Raw genomic sequence first — 16785 nt, 5'->3', positions numbered from 1 at the left:
TACCACACTTTAATAGTCGGTAATTTGTCTGTCTGTAGGTACCCATATTACGTATTCCAGTAGGAATTGTATAAATTTTAATTCGTACTCCGCCTATTCGCAATATTCCCTTAATCATATTAAAAAGTTTGGGTTTGAATAACGAATCGGAACAATAGTCGCAATTAAAATGACTTACGAGGGTTTCTACTTTTACGTAAATATAGGAAAAGACTTATTTTACATAACGCAAACGTCAATTTTCATCCTTTCTTATACTTTCAACGGTTATGGTTATGAATATTTGCAAAATTTAATATAGACCACCAATTATTTTCTCCTTGTCATGGTTAGGAAATTAGGGTAGATATTAACACAATACATGAAAGAATGCTTGCTAAATGCTTACTATGATAAGAACAGACGGTTGTAGGTAGGTACTAAGTACATGACGTGACGTGAATACGTAATTTTGACACGTCTACGCGATACCCAGAGGCATTAGATCACAAAACAACTCGTTATGAATTTTTGAAGAAATTATATTGTGGACTAGCTAGCCCCGCGGGTCGGATACAAATCCTCGCAGTTTATATGAAATCGAATTTGTTTATTTTGCTGGTAATCCGAAATAAGCTAATCATTCCACTTATCTTTTTCCTTATCCCAGAATTGCTCAAGTGCTTTAAAATAATTTATTCATTCTTATCAAAAGCGGGCCAGGAGTTTTGAAGATACCTAAGTACGAATAGAGGGACAAAATATAAATAAAACCTGTTTAAGTAGGTGACGTACCTACATGAGCTTGAAAAGAAAATATTGACCAATATATTCCAGAACGTAGAAATGTTTACTTACGAGGTCATTTTATTCAGACGTTACTTAGCAGCCGTATTCCTAGAAAAGTAAATCTGACTACATCAAGCTCGGCGTTCTAAGGCCTGCGACATCTAGAATACAAGGCAGTTTGTTAGAACATATTGGATTTCTCCGTAACTGTATATGCAGCTTGTTTCCAGTAAATAGCAATCAGTTAGACCTTTGATGCTTGCAGTTACTGTAATTGAAAGTAAACTAGGTGGTAGTAGTTCTTTGCTATTTAAATATAAACACTACTTGTTAGGATTCATACTCACAGGGTTCAAACAGATTCCTTTTATCTGTCTGTCCGTCTGTCACCAGGCTGTATCTCAGGAACTTGACAGCTAAAATTTTTACGAATGATTTATTATAAAGTTCTATCTTCGTTGAAAATCGAATTAGTTTATATGTTTGTCTGTGAAATAACAAACTTATAAGCAGTAAATACACGCATAATGTAGGACAGGTTTTTCTATACCTTACACAAATCTTCTTCCCGATCAGTTAAAGGTTAACGGCGGATATTACGGTAGTTGTCTTGTGACGGTCCATTGCTTGAAAGTTAATAGGAGTTTGATCGGAAAAATGCATCCGATGAGTTTATTGGTTTGGGGAATATGTGTTGTAAATATTGAGAAAGTTAACATTTAATTTTCAGCATTTAAGTGATTTTCTGCCCTCCGCTCAATTTTAAGAGCTCAGTTAAGGTCACATTTTCTTAGGTATTTCTATAGTTCTAGACATAAAGAAAAAAAAGGCAACTTTGTATCTAATCCATTAAAACATTCAGGAAGAATAAAAAGAATCAATATTTTGGATGCCAACAAGATATTTATTTAGTATCATCGACAACAGATGACTCTGAAGCTTATTTACACAACGACTGTACATTTACACAGTTATACTCCACACAAGAATAAATGAAATAATTACACACGGGTAGCAGTTTTCCAGATAATCCAAGATTACAACAATAGAATCTTATACCTGGCGTTTGAAAGTCCGATCGACAGAAAAAAGCATTCAAGTGCTATCATTGGTCGGTTTAAATTTGAATTCCAACCAATGACAGACGACTAGGCTTTCAAAATCCAGTTATATGTCTGTCTTAACACAAGTAGGTAAAATATATAAGTTGTTTCAAAAATATACAGGAAAAGATTTACGCCATTTTCAAGAAAAAATAAAAACACTTAGGTTAGAATGCCTTTCACATTTACATTTTAATCTTTATCGAATATTACTTATAATCTCTTAACACTGAACTTGAACAAACAGTTTTACCATTTAAGTTCGTGTATTAGGTACTAATTTACATTTAGCTGCATTTGTTAATATAATTTAATCCCTATTTTAGTGTAAAATAGCAATGCTGACAATAGTCAATAAAACAACATTACTATATCGTCGTTTTTGATGAAGCTGCTAAAGCAAAAGAAACTTATATAATAAAATATACGTAATATCTGTCAGATTATGCAAGTTAGCAAGGAATATCGTTTAGATCTCAATCGAGGCAAGCTTATGACTATAAATGACAAATAAATAGGTATAAAATGACTTAATAAAAGTGCTAGTGACGCTGTGTCATTACTATTCTAGCAGGTACTTAATGGTGAGGCACCGTGTGATGTTGTTCGAGCCTTACGCTCAATTCAATAAATAGCACTAAAGACCGATAACCGGGCAGCGATGCTGATGCAAACAATTTTGAAGCTTATTCTCATAAACATAAGACTTACATAACAATTTAGTCAGTCAGTCTACCGTAGTAAGCTAAAACAATAACATATCCAAGATCTTTACTTCTTTCTAGTCTTATTTGTGACAATGTCAACGAAATGAAGTTTTAATTCATATTAAAATAGGTTCAAAATCATTCACAACCCGCAAGCCACGCCCAGTAATCGTCGGCCATGTTGTTAAAACTACAATAATATTAAAACATACGTTTAAAGTTAGACTAAACGTGACATATACTTAAAATATAGCTGTCTTGCTGAGTATCATGTTAATATGTTAACCACTGTCAATATCACATGTTGGAAACTAAACATGCAAATGTTATTTACTATATATTTTTATTTGTCTATTAAAGTATCGAAACACTGAAAAAAGCTACAGCTGCCATATCACCGAATACCGAAACGAAAATGACCGTTCAAAGACTTTCTGTCTCTACCTGTCACTTGTAAATAACAGACACAGAATGACGTTTCAGCGTTCGGCTCTTATATTCATTTTGTTTTAGCGTCTTTTATAATTATACATTATTGTGCACATTATAATTAGGACCGTAGATATAAAAATAACAATCCAGTATTAAAAATAGCTTTGAGATTACATACAAATACATATTATTATGTACAATAATATCAACATTCGAGTTACATGAACGAGTTACAGTTAGTCCAGTTATAAACTATTCAACTTATTTAACATTTTTATAATAAAATTTGAATGCCTAATTATAAAGCCGCGTATTCACTAGGCGACATTTGACTCGCAATATATTATAGAATGTTGCACGGATCCAAACAAACAAACAAGTTGCGCATCACACGTTGTAGCATGTTGCGCAACGTTGCGCGTCAAATGTTTAGTAGTGGTTACGTCACTTCACCTTACTAAGTAAACGACTATGACTAATCAGGAATCGAAACTGGGCTAATAAAAAATGAACTTAAAACTAAAAGATAAAGTTTAGGTAAGACAGATCGTTTAACGAAATTCTCGCAAAGGGATTGATTTTGAAATGCTGTCAGTCTTATATAAATTGACATTTCAGAAGACTGTAGCTAATATTTACACAAAAAAAGGGAAACTTGGCGATATGCACGAATATATGAATTGACTAACATTGGACTTTTTTAACAATCTCAAACATCGTTAAATCAAAAAAGAAATCTTTTGAAATGTCAACTCGTCATCAGTCAATTTCTGTGTATAAGAAGATAATATCTCATAGCTTGGTAACAACTTAATATCTCTATAATTCCAATATCTGTCTACGCTAAAGCTTGACCCATGTGTGCTTTGTACACGACTGGGTCTGATGGGGCCGTCTAGTGGTCGTCGACAATGTCTTATGGGACTTACCTCTTGAAATAACATTATAGTGGAGGCGTGACAGCGCACTATACAGTATAGAGGGGCATCTTTTTCCACAAGTACTATAGGCCGTCAGATGTGAGTGCAGGAGTTACTTGTGCGTGGCGGGGCAGGGCGGGGCGGGGCGGTGCGGGCGCGGCGGGTCCGCCGACACCTGGTCGTACACGTTGCAGTTGGAGTACAGCGGCGCGGGCTCGCCTACCTCGCTGTAGATGTTGCTCGCTACGCTCGCCGTGTCGTTCACCTCGTCGTACAGCGCCTCCCCGCGAGACGTGGAAGCGTTCCCGTACACCGCGTAATTCGAATAGTTCCCGTAATCCACATTCTGATACTTGTAAGCGGAGTAGTTCTTCGAGTTCTCCACGCAGTCGCTGAAGTTCCGCAGCTTCTCCCCCTCCTCCTCGTACTTCGGTATGTAGATGTTCTTCTCGTAATCGTTGTTCGTGTTCGTTTTCGTCGGCGTCGACAATTTTGTGTAGTAGTCTTTTGTTTCTAATATAAATTGCTGCTGCGCCGGATGCATTTCGTAGTTTTTGTAAAGAGGAATGTCGCTATATTTGTTGTCTTCCATATTGTTCGCAGCTGAAGTCGAAGGCGCGTTGTATGAAGGCTCGCCGTACGGATAGTCACTGTTATTGCTTTTAGATCTTAAGTTTAGAGATTCTGATATTCGGTCGTCCAGCGACATGTTTGCCAGTGACGTAGCCACACCGGGGACGTTGTTCCTTTCTAGAGAGATGCTGTTATTCATAGCGTATGAGGTCGGTAGAGCACCATACGGGGAGTTATTGGCATGTGTAGCACCACTTGTAGACGGAGTGTTGTTGTAAATATGTGTATCTGTACTGATTGACGGTACACGATTATTAGTGGAGTATCTTTGAGATTCTTGTGGATGGCCTACGTTATTAGCTTCGTTAATTGTGAAGTCGTAGTTAGGTCTGGGTGAGGCGTGGTTGCTAGGCCAGAATTGAGATGTGTCGAAGGGGTCTGGTTGTGTGACGACCGGAGCGCTCATGTGCAGCGAACTTGACAGGTTGTCTAGGGACTTAGCACCGTAGAGATTTGTATAACTTTGTATGTTGTAAGCGCTTCCTGAAATACCAGGTAAGCTTTCTATGCTTTGATCGCCCCAATCTGCGTCCAGGCCTGGAAATGGATTAAGTAGACTTTAAATACCAGTTTTCTCGATAATAATTGAAGAACCTAAAAAGTATGCTAACTTAGTAATTTTACATAACGATATTTTTGGAAATCAAGCAATCAGTCCGTTTAATCCTGTTTTTTTCGAATATGCAAATACTTTATAATTCTGTCGTAGAAGAAGGCTATCAAAAATCTATCTACAATTTTACAGAGAACATTTAATAAAAAATAAATATTCAAGTATTTAGTATGAATCATTCAAGAAGGACTGACTTGCGACCCCGTCACCGCGTCCAATTCTGATTAAGGATAATAATAATGAAACAAGTCGCGCTATCCCTACCAATACGCTTGAGTACACCTTTACATCTATTCAGTAAGGAAAAGGTAGTTTTAAATTGGAAACTACTGCTTGTGCTTACCAAGTTCGGGTACATCGATAGGCTCGTCGAGTATGGACACGACGTTCTGGGTGCTCTGTGACGGCTTCCTGTAAGGAGTGCTTTGTCTCGTCAAAGGCGGCAAGTCGAGGTCAATCAAAATGTCCTCTTTTACTGCAATTAAGATAAAAATATGATCAATGTATGAATATTGCCTAGCAGTTAAGGTGGTATGTAAGTGGGTGTCTCGGCCGGTTTCGTACATTAATAAAAAATCTAGTTATCCTTGCTGATAACCGTAATGTTTTACGATTTTTGTTTGAATTTTGATATACATGTTTCCTTCCGTATACGAATGATTTTTTATCCGCTGTCCCCCAAGTAGAACAATAAATAATATTAGATACGTGATTTTTCTTTCGTTCCGGAATAATCAATTGATTAAATTACAGTAAATGAAATTAACACATGATGTCACATATTGCGAAGTCGTCACAAGTTAACTCTCCTACCCTTCAGAGCAGTTTATCTTTGCCCATCTTTTTGTTCAGATAAAGGCTAAAATAAATCTCTAATATTTTTTAACTATCTATCGGACAAACAAAAACGTTTTCCAATTTTCATACCCAGTAGTCATCCTTACTATTATAACTACTCTACAATGCCAAATTACCTTGATTTAAACTCTTCGAATGAGCTTCCCTGGTACCCCTACTAGCGCGCTCTTGGTTAAGACTGGCAACTCTATCATTAGTCAGCTTGTTATAGTTGAAGTGTTTGCTGCCAGTGTTGCCAGCGCGTGTCGTCGGCGGCTGTGTCGACTCGATCGTACGACGCTTGCGAAGAACAACGGCTAGGTCGTCCGATGTGCCGTTAGATGACAATGAAGCAAGAGATGTAGGTACTAGAAAAAAAATTGCAATCAATTTATTCATACAGTCTACAAAGATAAATGGAGAGGTGTGATTTGTAAGATGAAGTGATCAGCAACAAAAGTGGATTAACAAGATCAAATTTAGTGGTACCTGGTACTTTTTAGTGGCCTATAAGAAGTGGTGTTTAGAACGTTTTAACTATACTTAGAGGGACAAACCTATTTTGTTGATTGTACAATCTCTCCTGTAGTAAGATTTTGTACAGTTGTTTGTTTTAACCAACTTACGTTGCTATTCGAATTGCTGTGCCTCAATATGCAGATATGCGTGACATAATGTTGTTTGTCTTAAAAAATAATAACAGTGATACATTTGTTTAAACAAAGATTAAGAACACAATTATGTATTTGAAATAATTGAAAACTGTAATATTTTTTTCGTAAAATAAATTATATAAAAAAAAAAACAGTTTGGTGTTGAAAATAAATGATTCTTAATCACAACAACAAAAACTAGTTACGGTAAAATTGAAATGATTACTGGTGTATTGGAGATTACAAATGTTTCAAAACACTGTATCAGGGTTTAGCCATAGAAAATCAATGTAAACGACTAACTTTTTTTTGAAATCTGCATAATACTACTAATACATGTCCAAAAAATGTTTTCTCGTACAGTAAAAGATTTAACACAATTATTACCGTTCTATTTAATCATTGTAATGATAACAAATACTTGGAATTTAAATTACTAAAGGATCGTCAATGTGTCACACTCACAAGCAAACGATGAATCAAAAGGTGATATATCAATGAATTTGTTTACTCAGTATTTCCGTTCATTCGATATTTAGCCGAGTAAATAAGATACGGCTTTATGTACGGTCAGAAACAAAACTCCATACACAAGAACAAATTAAAAAACACCAAAAAACATTAAATGGTTAACAATACCGGCCCTCAGCCAGATTTCAACGGAGTTTTGTATTTTTAATTGTGGTCTTCTGTACCTAAATCTGATATTATTGATAGATTTTTGTGTCGTTGACTGTACGAACAATAAACATATTATGTATAACACAGGTGTGTCATGTTTGTGCAAGCCACGTCTGCGTTACTCGTGTGATAAAACGTTTAGTCATATATTAGCGATATTCAATGCTAATGCGTCTTAAGATGCAATATACAGGGTGTAAGGAACACCGTACCACCAAAGTCGCATAATGACTTTAAAATAACGTGTTAATTAATATTAAAGAAGTCGCTACCGTCGGAGATTAATATTTATAGATTTAGTTATTTTTGAGCACGCAATGAATTGGTTACCGCGCGATCCGTACGCTCAGCGTACGTACTTACACGAACTGTAATGTGGTAGGAGGGCGACACTCGGCGACACGATCGAAACATTCGAAACGCGCGCGCATTTTATAAAAATGTTGTGATGTAACGAAAAACAATCACAAAAAAATACCAATCAATTTACACTATTCTGACTTCAATCTGTGTCTTGTGTATTATTAAATCAAACCTACTCTTACCTTAATCTCGCTCACTTCTAACCAGATAAGGTTCGAAAATTTCGAAATGTCCGCCATCTACTGGCACACAAATTTTGGCGCGGCGAAAAATCTGCTGCTGAACCCGGGGCAAAAAGTACCGCGTCCAGTAAATGTTCATCGCGAGACTTGCATTGCCACGTGCTTCGCCATAACACATTAGCATGTTGCCATTCTCCCGGGCGGTAAAATAACCTATCGAGCTACTAGGATCGTAATTTAAATAATACACACACAACACACGCACTTATATCACTTAACACAATAAAATTGTCTGCCTACACGATAATTAGTCCGCGAATTACCCGATTGCACATGCACATTCGATTAGCGTAAGGAACAAACTGAGTAAAAATAGGTACTATTTTGAAAACAGCCGAACTTTCAGTTTTACCTTTGAGTAGTGTTGGACCTAGGTACCTATGATTCTTTATCGAAAATTACATGAGGTCGAAGTGAATATCGTAAAATTATTCTTGACAATAAAGTACTTAACTTAAACCTTTAAAATTGATTAATCACAAAATGTACTTTTGTGTAAGAACATAATTGTTTTATGTGACTGGAATAATTATTCAGCAGTTCGTAGGAAAAAAAATGATAAAAATTTTTAGGCAGGAATTTCATTAGTAGATGATGGATATTAGTAACAAAACAGAGTTTAATTTTAGAAAAAATAAATTATTGTTTATAACAACATGTTTTAGAACTACAGAATTCTAAACAATAACAAACTGTTAATAATAAAAGGTTTTAATAAATTTCGTAGTACGATAAGTTGATAAACGCTGAGAAGGTGATTTTCTATTTTATAACATGGAACCCGTGTAACAAAAATCGATGTACTATTTTATCCAGTGTCACAGGTACGTCACTCGCCGATACCGCTGTAGGTGTCGGCGACGCGCTGGCGGTGTCGACAAAGGCGGCTAGCGGTGCCTACAAAGCGCGCGGCTTTTTTTAAAGGAATAGTAGGCAGGATTTACGAATAATGCGTGCGAGTGCGCGCGCAATAGTTGCGCTATCTCTTACGCTTGTCGCTCATGAGTATTGGTTCGGTTTTGACGTCACTTTCGGTTAGATTTGCAAGAGAGCGATGACCGACGAGTACCTTTACGAATCAGCTGATCGGGAGCAGTTTTTAGTGTTTCATTTACATTGCCTTTTTTTGTGAAAACGGCTTAATAATGATTTTGTTTATGAAAATATTAATGAAATACGTAGGAAAAATGATTTTATGACACATAAAATTAAAAAAACGCGAAAAAAACTGCAATTTTCATGAAAAGACCGATGAAAAATTCCAACGCAGTGGGGTCTGGAATCATGTCTAGAACTCAGGTCCCACGGAAAAGTCACGGTGTTCCTTACACCCTGTATGTAGTACATGTATACGTAGTATGTTTGTTTAGTTTACATAATGCAAGTCTTAAGTGTACGACAGTGAACATAAAGAAATATTTAACATTAAATGCAAACAAGTAAATCAAGAAGATAATCATACCACCGAATTTCTAATAAAAAAAAAACGCTGGCCCAAACAGATTGCTGAAATTTTAATGGGATGAAATTACAGCTATTTCACGTTAAATTGATTAAACTAAACATATTACACATAAAAAAATATAGAGCTTAATGTTTAGTAGATATATTATTTTTGGAAACAAATCATCTGTAAAAATTTAAACAACATATCTATCTACGACGGTTTATGAGACAGTCTGGTGACTGTCAGATAGACAAACACTTGAGGGTTTTATTTTTACCCATTGAGTTGAAAACTATAGATAGCTTATCAAAGAAGTGATTTCTATTAATTATTAATTAAATAGGATATCAAGAAATATTTTCCTTGTTCATATTCTTTCCTTAAATATTTCCTCCAAATTTAAAATGACCGTCATTATTAAAATTTACATTTAAAGCAAATTAATTTACTTAGGCTCGTCAATGCGATGTTTTCAGAAACAGATTTCAAATCATTTACAAACAAAATGATGTTATAATTGCGCAATTAATTCATATTGCATGATACGAACAAGTCTGATGCTACGGTTATTTATTATTTTTTTAATTTTAACACTTGGTTTGCACAAAGATTAAACATGAAGTTAATAGATTCAAGAGTTGATTGCTCAACGAACAGTTAAGATTATTTTCTTCTTGTTGTGTCTATTTTTTTTTTGTATTTTCAAACAACAGATACTGGTTGCGAAAACAAAAGGCAGAGGTTTAAATTATCATTTGTTTTCAAATGGCTAATTGTTATGTTGCTAAAATTATGTTTTCAAGTAGTTAGAAAATAGAAAGCATCAAAGAACAAGTTGTTAAACATTCCAAGTACATTATTATTTTTTATATATAATTCATAACCATAATTAATTAAGAGAATCAAAATGTCGTAATAAAATCGAATTAACATGCGACGTACGTAAAATGGCTTGAACTGATATATTTTTTTGGTGAACAGTCAGTAACACTGTCGTTCTGCAGGGACACAAGTTTAATACATCTAATAATTTTGTTCCAGTATACATTCTACCAGAACAAATTTTTCATGTAAAAGTAAAGGCATTAAGTGTCGAAACAATATTAAGATTCAACAAAGATAACTTTCTACCATCTGAAATTCACTTTTTCTTAAAACTGTGCAGCCAAAACCCAAAAAATAACAATAATAGTGAATAATAATAGAGCGTGTTATTATCAGCCTTATTAATAACACGGTCTAAAGATCTGTTTAAAGAAGGCTATATACGACGTGGATTCTATACATCACAACAAGACAATAGACTATATCGTTGTGACGAGTATCGTGAGCCAACTATAAAGCGTTACTTTCGTCAAGAAAAGTAAAAGTGGCAACGTTAATTATGAGCACGTAGCTACGTATTCTAAAAGTGAATGCGTATTTTTGTATGGTCAGATCTTACTTATTATAAACGCGTGTGTAAGTAAATATGGATGAATGTTTGTTACTTTTTCACGCAAAAACTATTGAACGAATTTGGACGAAATTTGGTACATAGTAAGTTTACAATATACTAGCTGTTGCCCGCGACTTCGTCCGCGTGGTTATAAATAAGGAATTTTTTAACAAAAGTAATTTTCCCTGCTTTTTCCACATTTTTCATTGTATCTTCGCTCCTAGTAGTCGCAGCGTGATGGTATATAGCCTTAAACCTACCTCAATGAATGGGCTATTCAACACAAAAAAAAAACAATTTGAACCAGTAGTTCCAGAGATTAGCGCGTTCAAACAAACAAACTCTTCAACTTTATATATAAGTATGGATATAGAAGTATACATGGATTGACAGATTTTTTTGCGTCGGATAGCAGTGAAGCGCCTAGCGTCGCGCCCAGCACCTAGCAATAAACCACCCAGAATTACGGAAGGTATTATACGACGTGCCTAAGTAGACAAATAAAGGTTCGGAAACAAAGAAAACAGGTGGGGTTAATGAGTCAATGTGTGTGTTGTGTATGAATGTACATCAATAGAATTCAATAGTTTAGTATTACGTAGATTATTAAGTACTTGTATAAAATTGATTTCGAAACGTGCAAATATGAGATTGATTATATTTCTATTTCTTATTTACTATTAAACTTTCTCAAACTACGTTAGATGTGCAGTAGGAATAAAGAATCGATTCAATTCAACACAGAAAAAACTTAAGGTTTACGAGATAGCCACATTTTGTAATAATAAACTCACCTTTTTGTCCCGGCGATAATGTCTGCGACTTCTTAGCTGCCTGATTGTTTTTGCTTTTACTTGTTGTAACCAGTGTGCTTAAAATAAAAAAAAAATGACTTTAATACTCTAACTAGGCAATTTCAAAACGCACTTAATTTATTTAACTCTACGAAATTACTTCAATTTCGTGAATGACTAAGCACTCAACAATTATTTCACTAGAAAATAGTAAATATTTATTTTACAACTAGAGGCACAGTCATACGAAAAACACGAAGAATGTCAACACGAAGTAAAATAAAAACAAAAAACGTCTATTTACCAAATGAAAAAAAAAAACACAAACAATAGATGTACTGACCTATGAGACCTGTGCTTAACAGGTCGACATAAAAAAAAAAGTATTGCAGTGGGTACCTGGGGAATAGTCCCACTTCAAGTGTCCGTTGATTCTGTCCCTTCCACCAGTGTAACTCCGGCCTACGATCCACGAGTATGATGGCGTCGCCCGCGTCTATGCCCATCTTGTTCGGTCGCCGGTAGCTGCACAGACATAGCTTTGTAAACATCACATCCATTATTTCGCATATGTTTGTATGCTATAGCTAAACAATGCCAATTATTATGACAGATTGTCGCAACAATACTAATTAGTTCACTTATTAGAACATTTTGTTGCGTTTTTTTTTATGTTGAAGATCATTTGGTTTGTATTTATTTCTTCTTCACTGTTTCAGCATTAACTAAGCGATGAAGGGTGGGCGATACAGGGTGATCTTTTTTTATTTGGTATTCAAAAAATGCTAGTAGTCTTCATTATAAAGAGTTCATGATGCTGTAAAGCAGCCGGGTTGCTAATTTCCTGACAGGTATACTGGATTAATTTAGATAATTCTATGAGTTCAAATACCTTATATTAATCTAAAAAATACCACCCAACGGGGAACAGTTCGCAACATGAATAATGATTATTGTTTACCTTAGCGCTGCAATTGCAGTTTCTAGTTTATTGGTCTCGATGTATCGCTGTATCCCGGCAAAGGTGGGCCTCTCCTTGGGGTTGAGGTCCCAGCACTGCATCATGAGCATGTACACGTCGGGCGGACACGCGCCCGGCGCCGGCAGACGCTGACCTTCGCGCATTATCAACCGCAATATCTCCGACCCGTTTAAACCTGAAGGAGGTCACCGATTGCTATTCAATTCGAACATTGTTTATAAGGAAACATTTCGTTTCGGTTGTATAACAATAGTAAAAACGTTTAAGAACTTTAGACTATTTCTGAATGAATACCTCCTCTGTTTTTCTGAGGGATCTAGAAAATTCTTATGATGTATATACCTATATATGAGATTAAAAACCATCTCTGAAGCTAGCAAATTTTCATGCAAATTTTAGAGCAGAAACATGAATGTTGATCACCACATTTGCTTACATTTTAACTCCTTCCTAACTCATTTCCATTGTTTGGCTACTGTGTCCATTTCCTCTAGAATCTACTAATAACATACAAAGTACGAACCTATCCACGGTTCCTCGCCGAACGAGTACATCTCCCAGAGCGCGACGGCGAACATCCAGACGTCGGAGGCGTGAGAAAACTGTTAAAGAGAGAAAAAAGTTAAAATTGTAATTAAATTTTGTATAGAATATTCTAAGGCTGGTTTTACAGTTGTGCGTGAGAACCGTACTAGCCGACTACAGCTGAGCTAAGTACTCTAAAGATTTAATGAAAAGAAGAGGGTCGCATGTCGCAAGGGATATTGACCCGGAAGCGACATATTGTGACCCTCTATTGTTCCTTCTTCTGCATTACCGTAAAATATATTTCAGCGCCTCAAGTGCATCGACGCTCCGAAAGCCGTAAGACAATAAAATCTGACGGTAAAGTTTTCACCGAAGAGCATTGAAACCATCCTTATTGTAACGAACATAGTTAGTCAACTTAGGACTTTTCTTAACTTCATATCGTATGCAGATATTCAGTAATCTACACTAATTTATAAAGCTGAAGTTTGTTTGTTTGTTTGTTTGAACGCGGTATTTTCAGGAACTGCTGGATCAAATTGAAAAATTCTTTTTTTTGTTGATTTTGGCTATATAACATCACACTGCGCCTAAAAGAAGCGAAGATACAATGAAAAATGTGTAAAAAAACTGGGGAAATTATTCGTCTTTGAGGCCATCCGTTGCGTGCGCTGCGAAAACGGTTCAAGATCTTCTAACCACGTGGACGAAGTCGCGGGTAACAGCTAGTGTAGTTTATATAACAGCTATGGGTCTAACCTGTCGGCTGCGCAGCGACTCTGGCGCGCACCAGGGGAAGGGCACGCGCCTGCCCTCGCTCATCACGTAACAGTCGTCTGCGTCCGGTAACGCTCGCATGAGACCGAAGTCGCCGATCTTTACCTGTTACAATACAGTTACAATTATGTAGTATACGTAATGGTGTTCCATTTAATTACGCTTATTTGATAAACGAAATTAAATATTTTTTGATGTCTCTCTCCGAATTGTCTAGACCCAGAAAACCTAGAGATAATAGCTGTGCAATATCTAATTTTATTAAAATTTGGATTCAGGGTGGTGATGGTTCGGAAAATATTTTTTTTTGTGTCCTTATGGACATAGGCAAAGGAGAATGGACCTCTTTAAATAATAACATTTTGATATTGCGATATTTTGTATTTACAATTAAAATCGAACTGAACATAATTTTTAGTTTTTCCTTTCGAAACGATTGTTGACATTCATATGCTACGCACAAATCAGATCGATAACAAAGATTGCAAAAATGTTTTGAAATCATAGTGAAAATAAACTATTACGTAAAATGAAAATATTTCCACTTATGTCATATTGGTTACGTTTATTAATACCTATGTAAATGGATTGCATATATGTAATCTCATAATTGGCTTATATGTTGTTTATACTGTAAACAAACAGATTTAAGTCACTATAACACACTGGAACATGTATAATTATACAATTATAGTATTTTTTCTCCTTCCTCTATCTAAAGCAATATGAGGATCAGCATCCGAATTTAGAAACATTCAGCTCATACTGGATTTTACAACTAGCAATTACTGATGTGACCTACTCAAAATTCTTACTTGGTATCTCATAATATTATAGTATTTTTGCAATTACTAATAAATAAAAATATTATAATATTTTTTTAAGAAAAGCAATAAAATGTATGTAAAACTCACCAACTCCAGAGTCGACAGCAGGATATTCCGGCAAGCAAGATCTCTGTGCAAGAATCGATGCTTTTCCAAATGCGCCATTCCTGACGCGACTTGTTCCGACCATTTGTATATGTAGTTAAGGGATACTTTTCCATTCTGAGCCACAATGTAATCCAAAAGAGATCCCATCGCAGCCAGTTCACACACCATCATCAACGGATGGAACACAACACCATGGAGTTTGATTAAGTTTGGATGTTTTAAACTATGCATGGCTTCAACCTCTCTTCTAAAATCGTCGTATATACCAGGCTGGGAGAACGCATCGGCTTTCAAGACCTTAACTGCTACAGGAACTGTTTGTGACGGATGGTCGGACACCTTCCATTCTCCTCGTTTGACTACACCAAATGACCCGTTGCCTAATTCATTGTGTAATCTGTAAATTACATGGAACTTTCATACATGGTTTAGATGTCATAATTCTTATATAATAAATAATACATTTAGTAACATGAAGAGAATAAATAAATGTTTGTTACAATGATGTTTAAATCAAATATGGGTTTTTATATTCCATCAAGAATTAAAGGGAGAAAGTGAGATGTATGGAACCACACAAATACTTTGAAATGGGACTTTTTGTCAACATTTTAAGTGAATAGGAGAATATGGTAAAAGCATAAAGCAAAGCTAATTATTTTAATAACAATTCATATTTAATTAGTAACTGTTATCTTTAGCATTTTGCAACATAATATTCAATATTACATGATAATATGGTGATAAGTATGAGTGTTTCATGACCAAATCAATAATTTGTCCTAAAATTTGAATGGGCCAATAGACAATGGTAATCCAAGTGCATGATTTTAATAAAACAGATAGATCTGAACAATTATATTAGACTTAGGTGAGATGATTTCATTAGTAATAATAAAAATATAATTCAAATATATTTACTAATATCTAATCATTTCAGTTTATAAAAATGGAGATTTGACATGAATACTTCCAAAGCAACCATTTTCCTTATAAATTCTTATTTGATACTCACATGATATCCTTTTCCAATATAATACATGTTGTCCTTGACTCAGCTTGTGGAGGTCTCACTACTGAGTCAGATTTCTCTTTGGAAACTGAACTGGATGAACCAAAAAGTTTGTTCCAAAATTTCCGGTTCCATAGCTGCAACTTTTTTTTCCTAACAGCATCAAATAACCTGCGGACTCCAGGCTTACTGACGCCTATTTTCTCAAGGTCTTCAGCATGAACATAGTCAAAATGTGCTAATCTTGTTATCTAAAATATTAAACATTCATTTCGTTCAAAATATTTGTTAATATGATCATAAACTATTATTTAGGGCTAAAAGTTAAATCAATTTAATATAATAATCGTTCTTTGACACGATAAGGATATAAACAAAATATTGTATGTAAATAAATACTTGTTTACCTGTAACTGATCTCTGATTGGTAAATAAAATTGTTCAAGTTGAACATTTTGCAAGATCTCACAGAGCCAATCTGTTCCTGAATCCATTTTAGATTATTCCTCACTTAACTTTGGATAAACATGAAATAAATGCATCTCGAGCAGGAAGTAGTTGTTGCAAAGGATGTGAGTGTCTGACTGAATGGCTGTATGTTACTTACGCAAACCAGACTTAGTTAAAACTAAATGGCAGATTTGCGTAGGTCAATAAATTAAATTCAAATTAAATGCCACTAACGAAACTGAATCCACCAAAATTATATCACTACGTTTTTAAAATTCGTTAAAATTCACGTTTGAGAGGAAAACCTAATTGAAGCAACTTCAGCTTCATATTTACCCGTGAATGACAGTTGACTTTTTTTCACAGCAGTGACGCTCCGCACATGTTTTATATAATCGACTAAGTTCAAGTTAGTTTTAGTCGTTATTTTTGCACAAGGTTCAATATTTATCATCAACTGGTTAATATTA

At 35.1% G+C, this 16785-nt stretch overlaps 1 protein-coding gene across 1 annotated transcript; it reads right to left on the bottom strand.

The window, feature by feature from the left end:
• Nucleotides 1-1651: 1651 nt before the first annotated feature.
• Nucleotides 1652-16702, bottom strand: LOC113491680 (ack-related non-receptor tyrosine kinase). The gene is made up of 11 exons (XM_026868773.1): nt 16273-16702; nt 15869-16116; nt 14833-15250; nt 13901-14023; nt 13137-13215; nt 12593-12788; nt 12031-12156; nt 11632-11708; nt 6151-6381; nt 5520-5651; nt 1652-5100 (listed from the first exon to the last, which is right to left on the bottom strand). Exons 1-11 carry the CDS (start codon nt 16357-16359, stop codon nt 4043-4045), a joined length of 2775 nt encoding a protein of 924 aa, XP_026724574.1. The 5' UTR covers nt 16360-16702; the 3' UTR covers nt 1652-4042.
• Between the last annotated feature and the right edge of the window lie 83 nt (nt 16703-16785).

Source organism: Trichoplusia ni, chromosome 3 (assembly GCF_003590095.1).
Source record: "Trichoplusia ni isolate ovarian cell line Hi5 chromosome 3, tn1, whole genome shotgun sequence".
NCBI classification, from domain to species: domain Eukaryota; kingdom Metazoa; phylum Arthropoda; class Insecta; order Lepidoptera; family Noctuidae; genus Trichoplusia; species Trichoplusia ni.
This window is presented reverse-complemented; position numbering and strand designations above follow the sequence as displayed.

Bases quoted from the DNA above. Each gene is read 5' to 3' on its own strand.
- LOC113491680 (XM_026868773.1), bottom strand. From the start codon at position 16,359: ATGGATTCAGGAACAGATTGGCTCTGTGAGATCTTGCAAAATGTTCAA. The intron at 16,117-16,272 runs GTAAACAAGTAT...TTAATATTTTAG, and splicing joins CAATCAGAGATCAGTTACAG to ATAACAAGATTAGCACATTT. The intron at 12,157-12,592 runs GTAAACAATAAT...ATGTCTGTGCAG, and splicing joins ACTGCAATTGCAGCGCTAAG to CTACCGGCGACCGAACAAGA.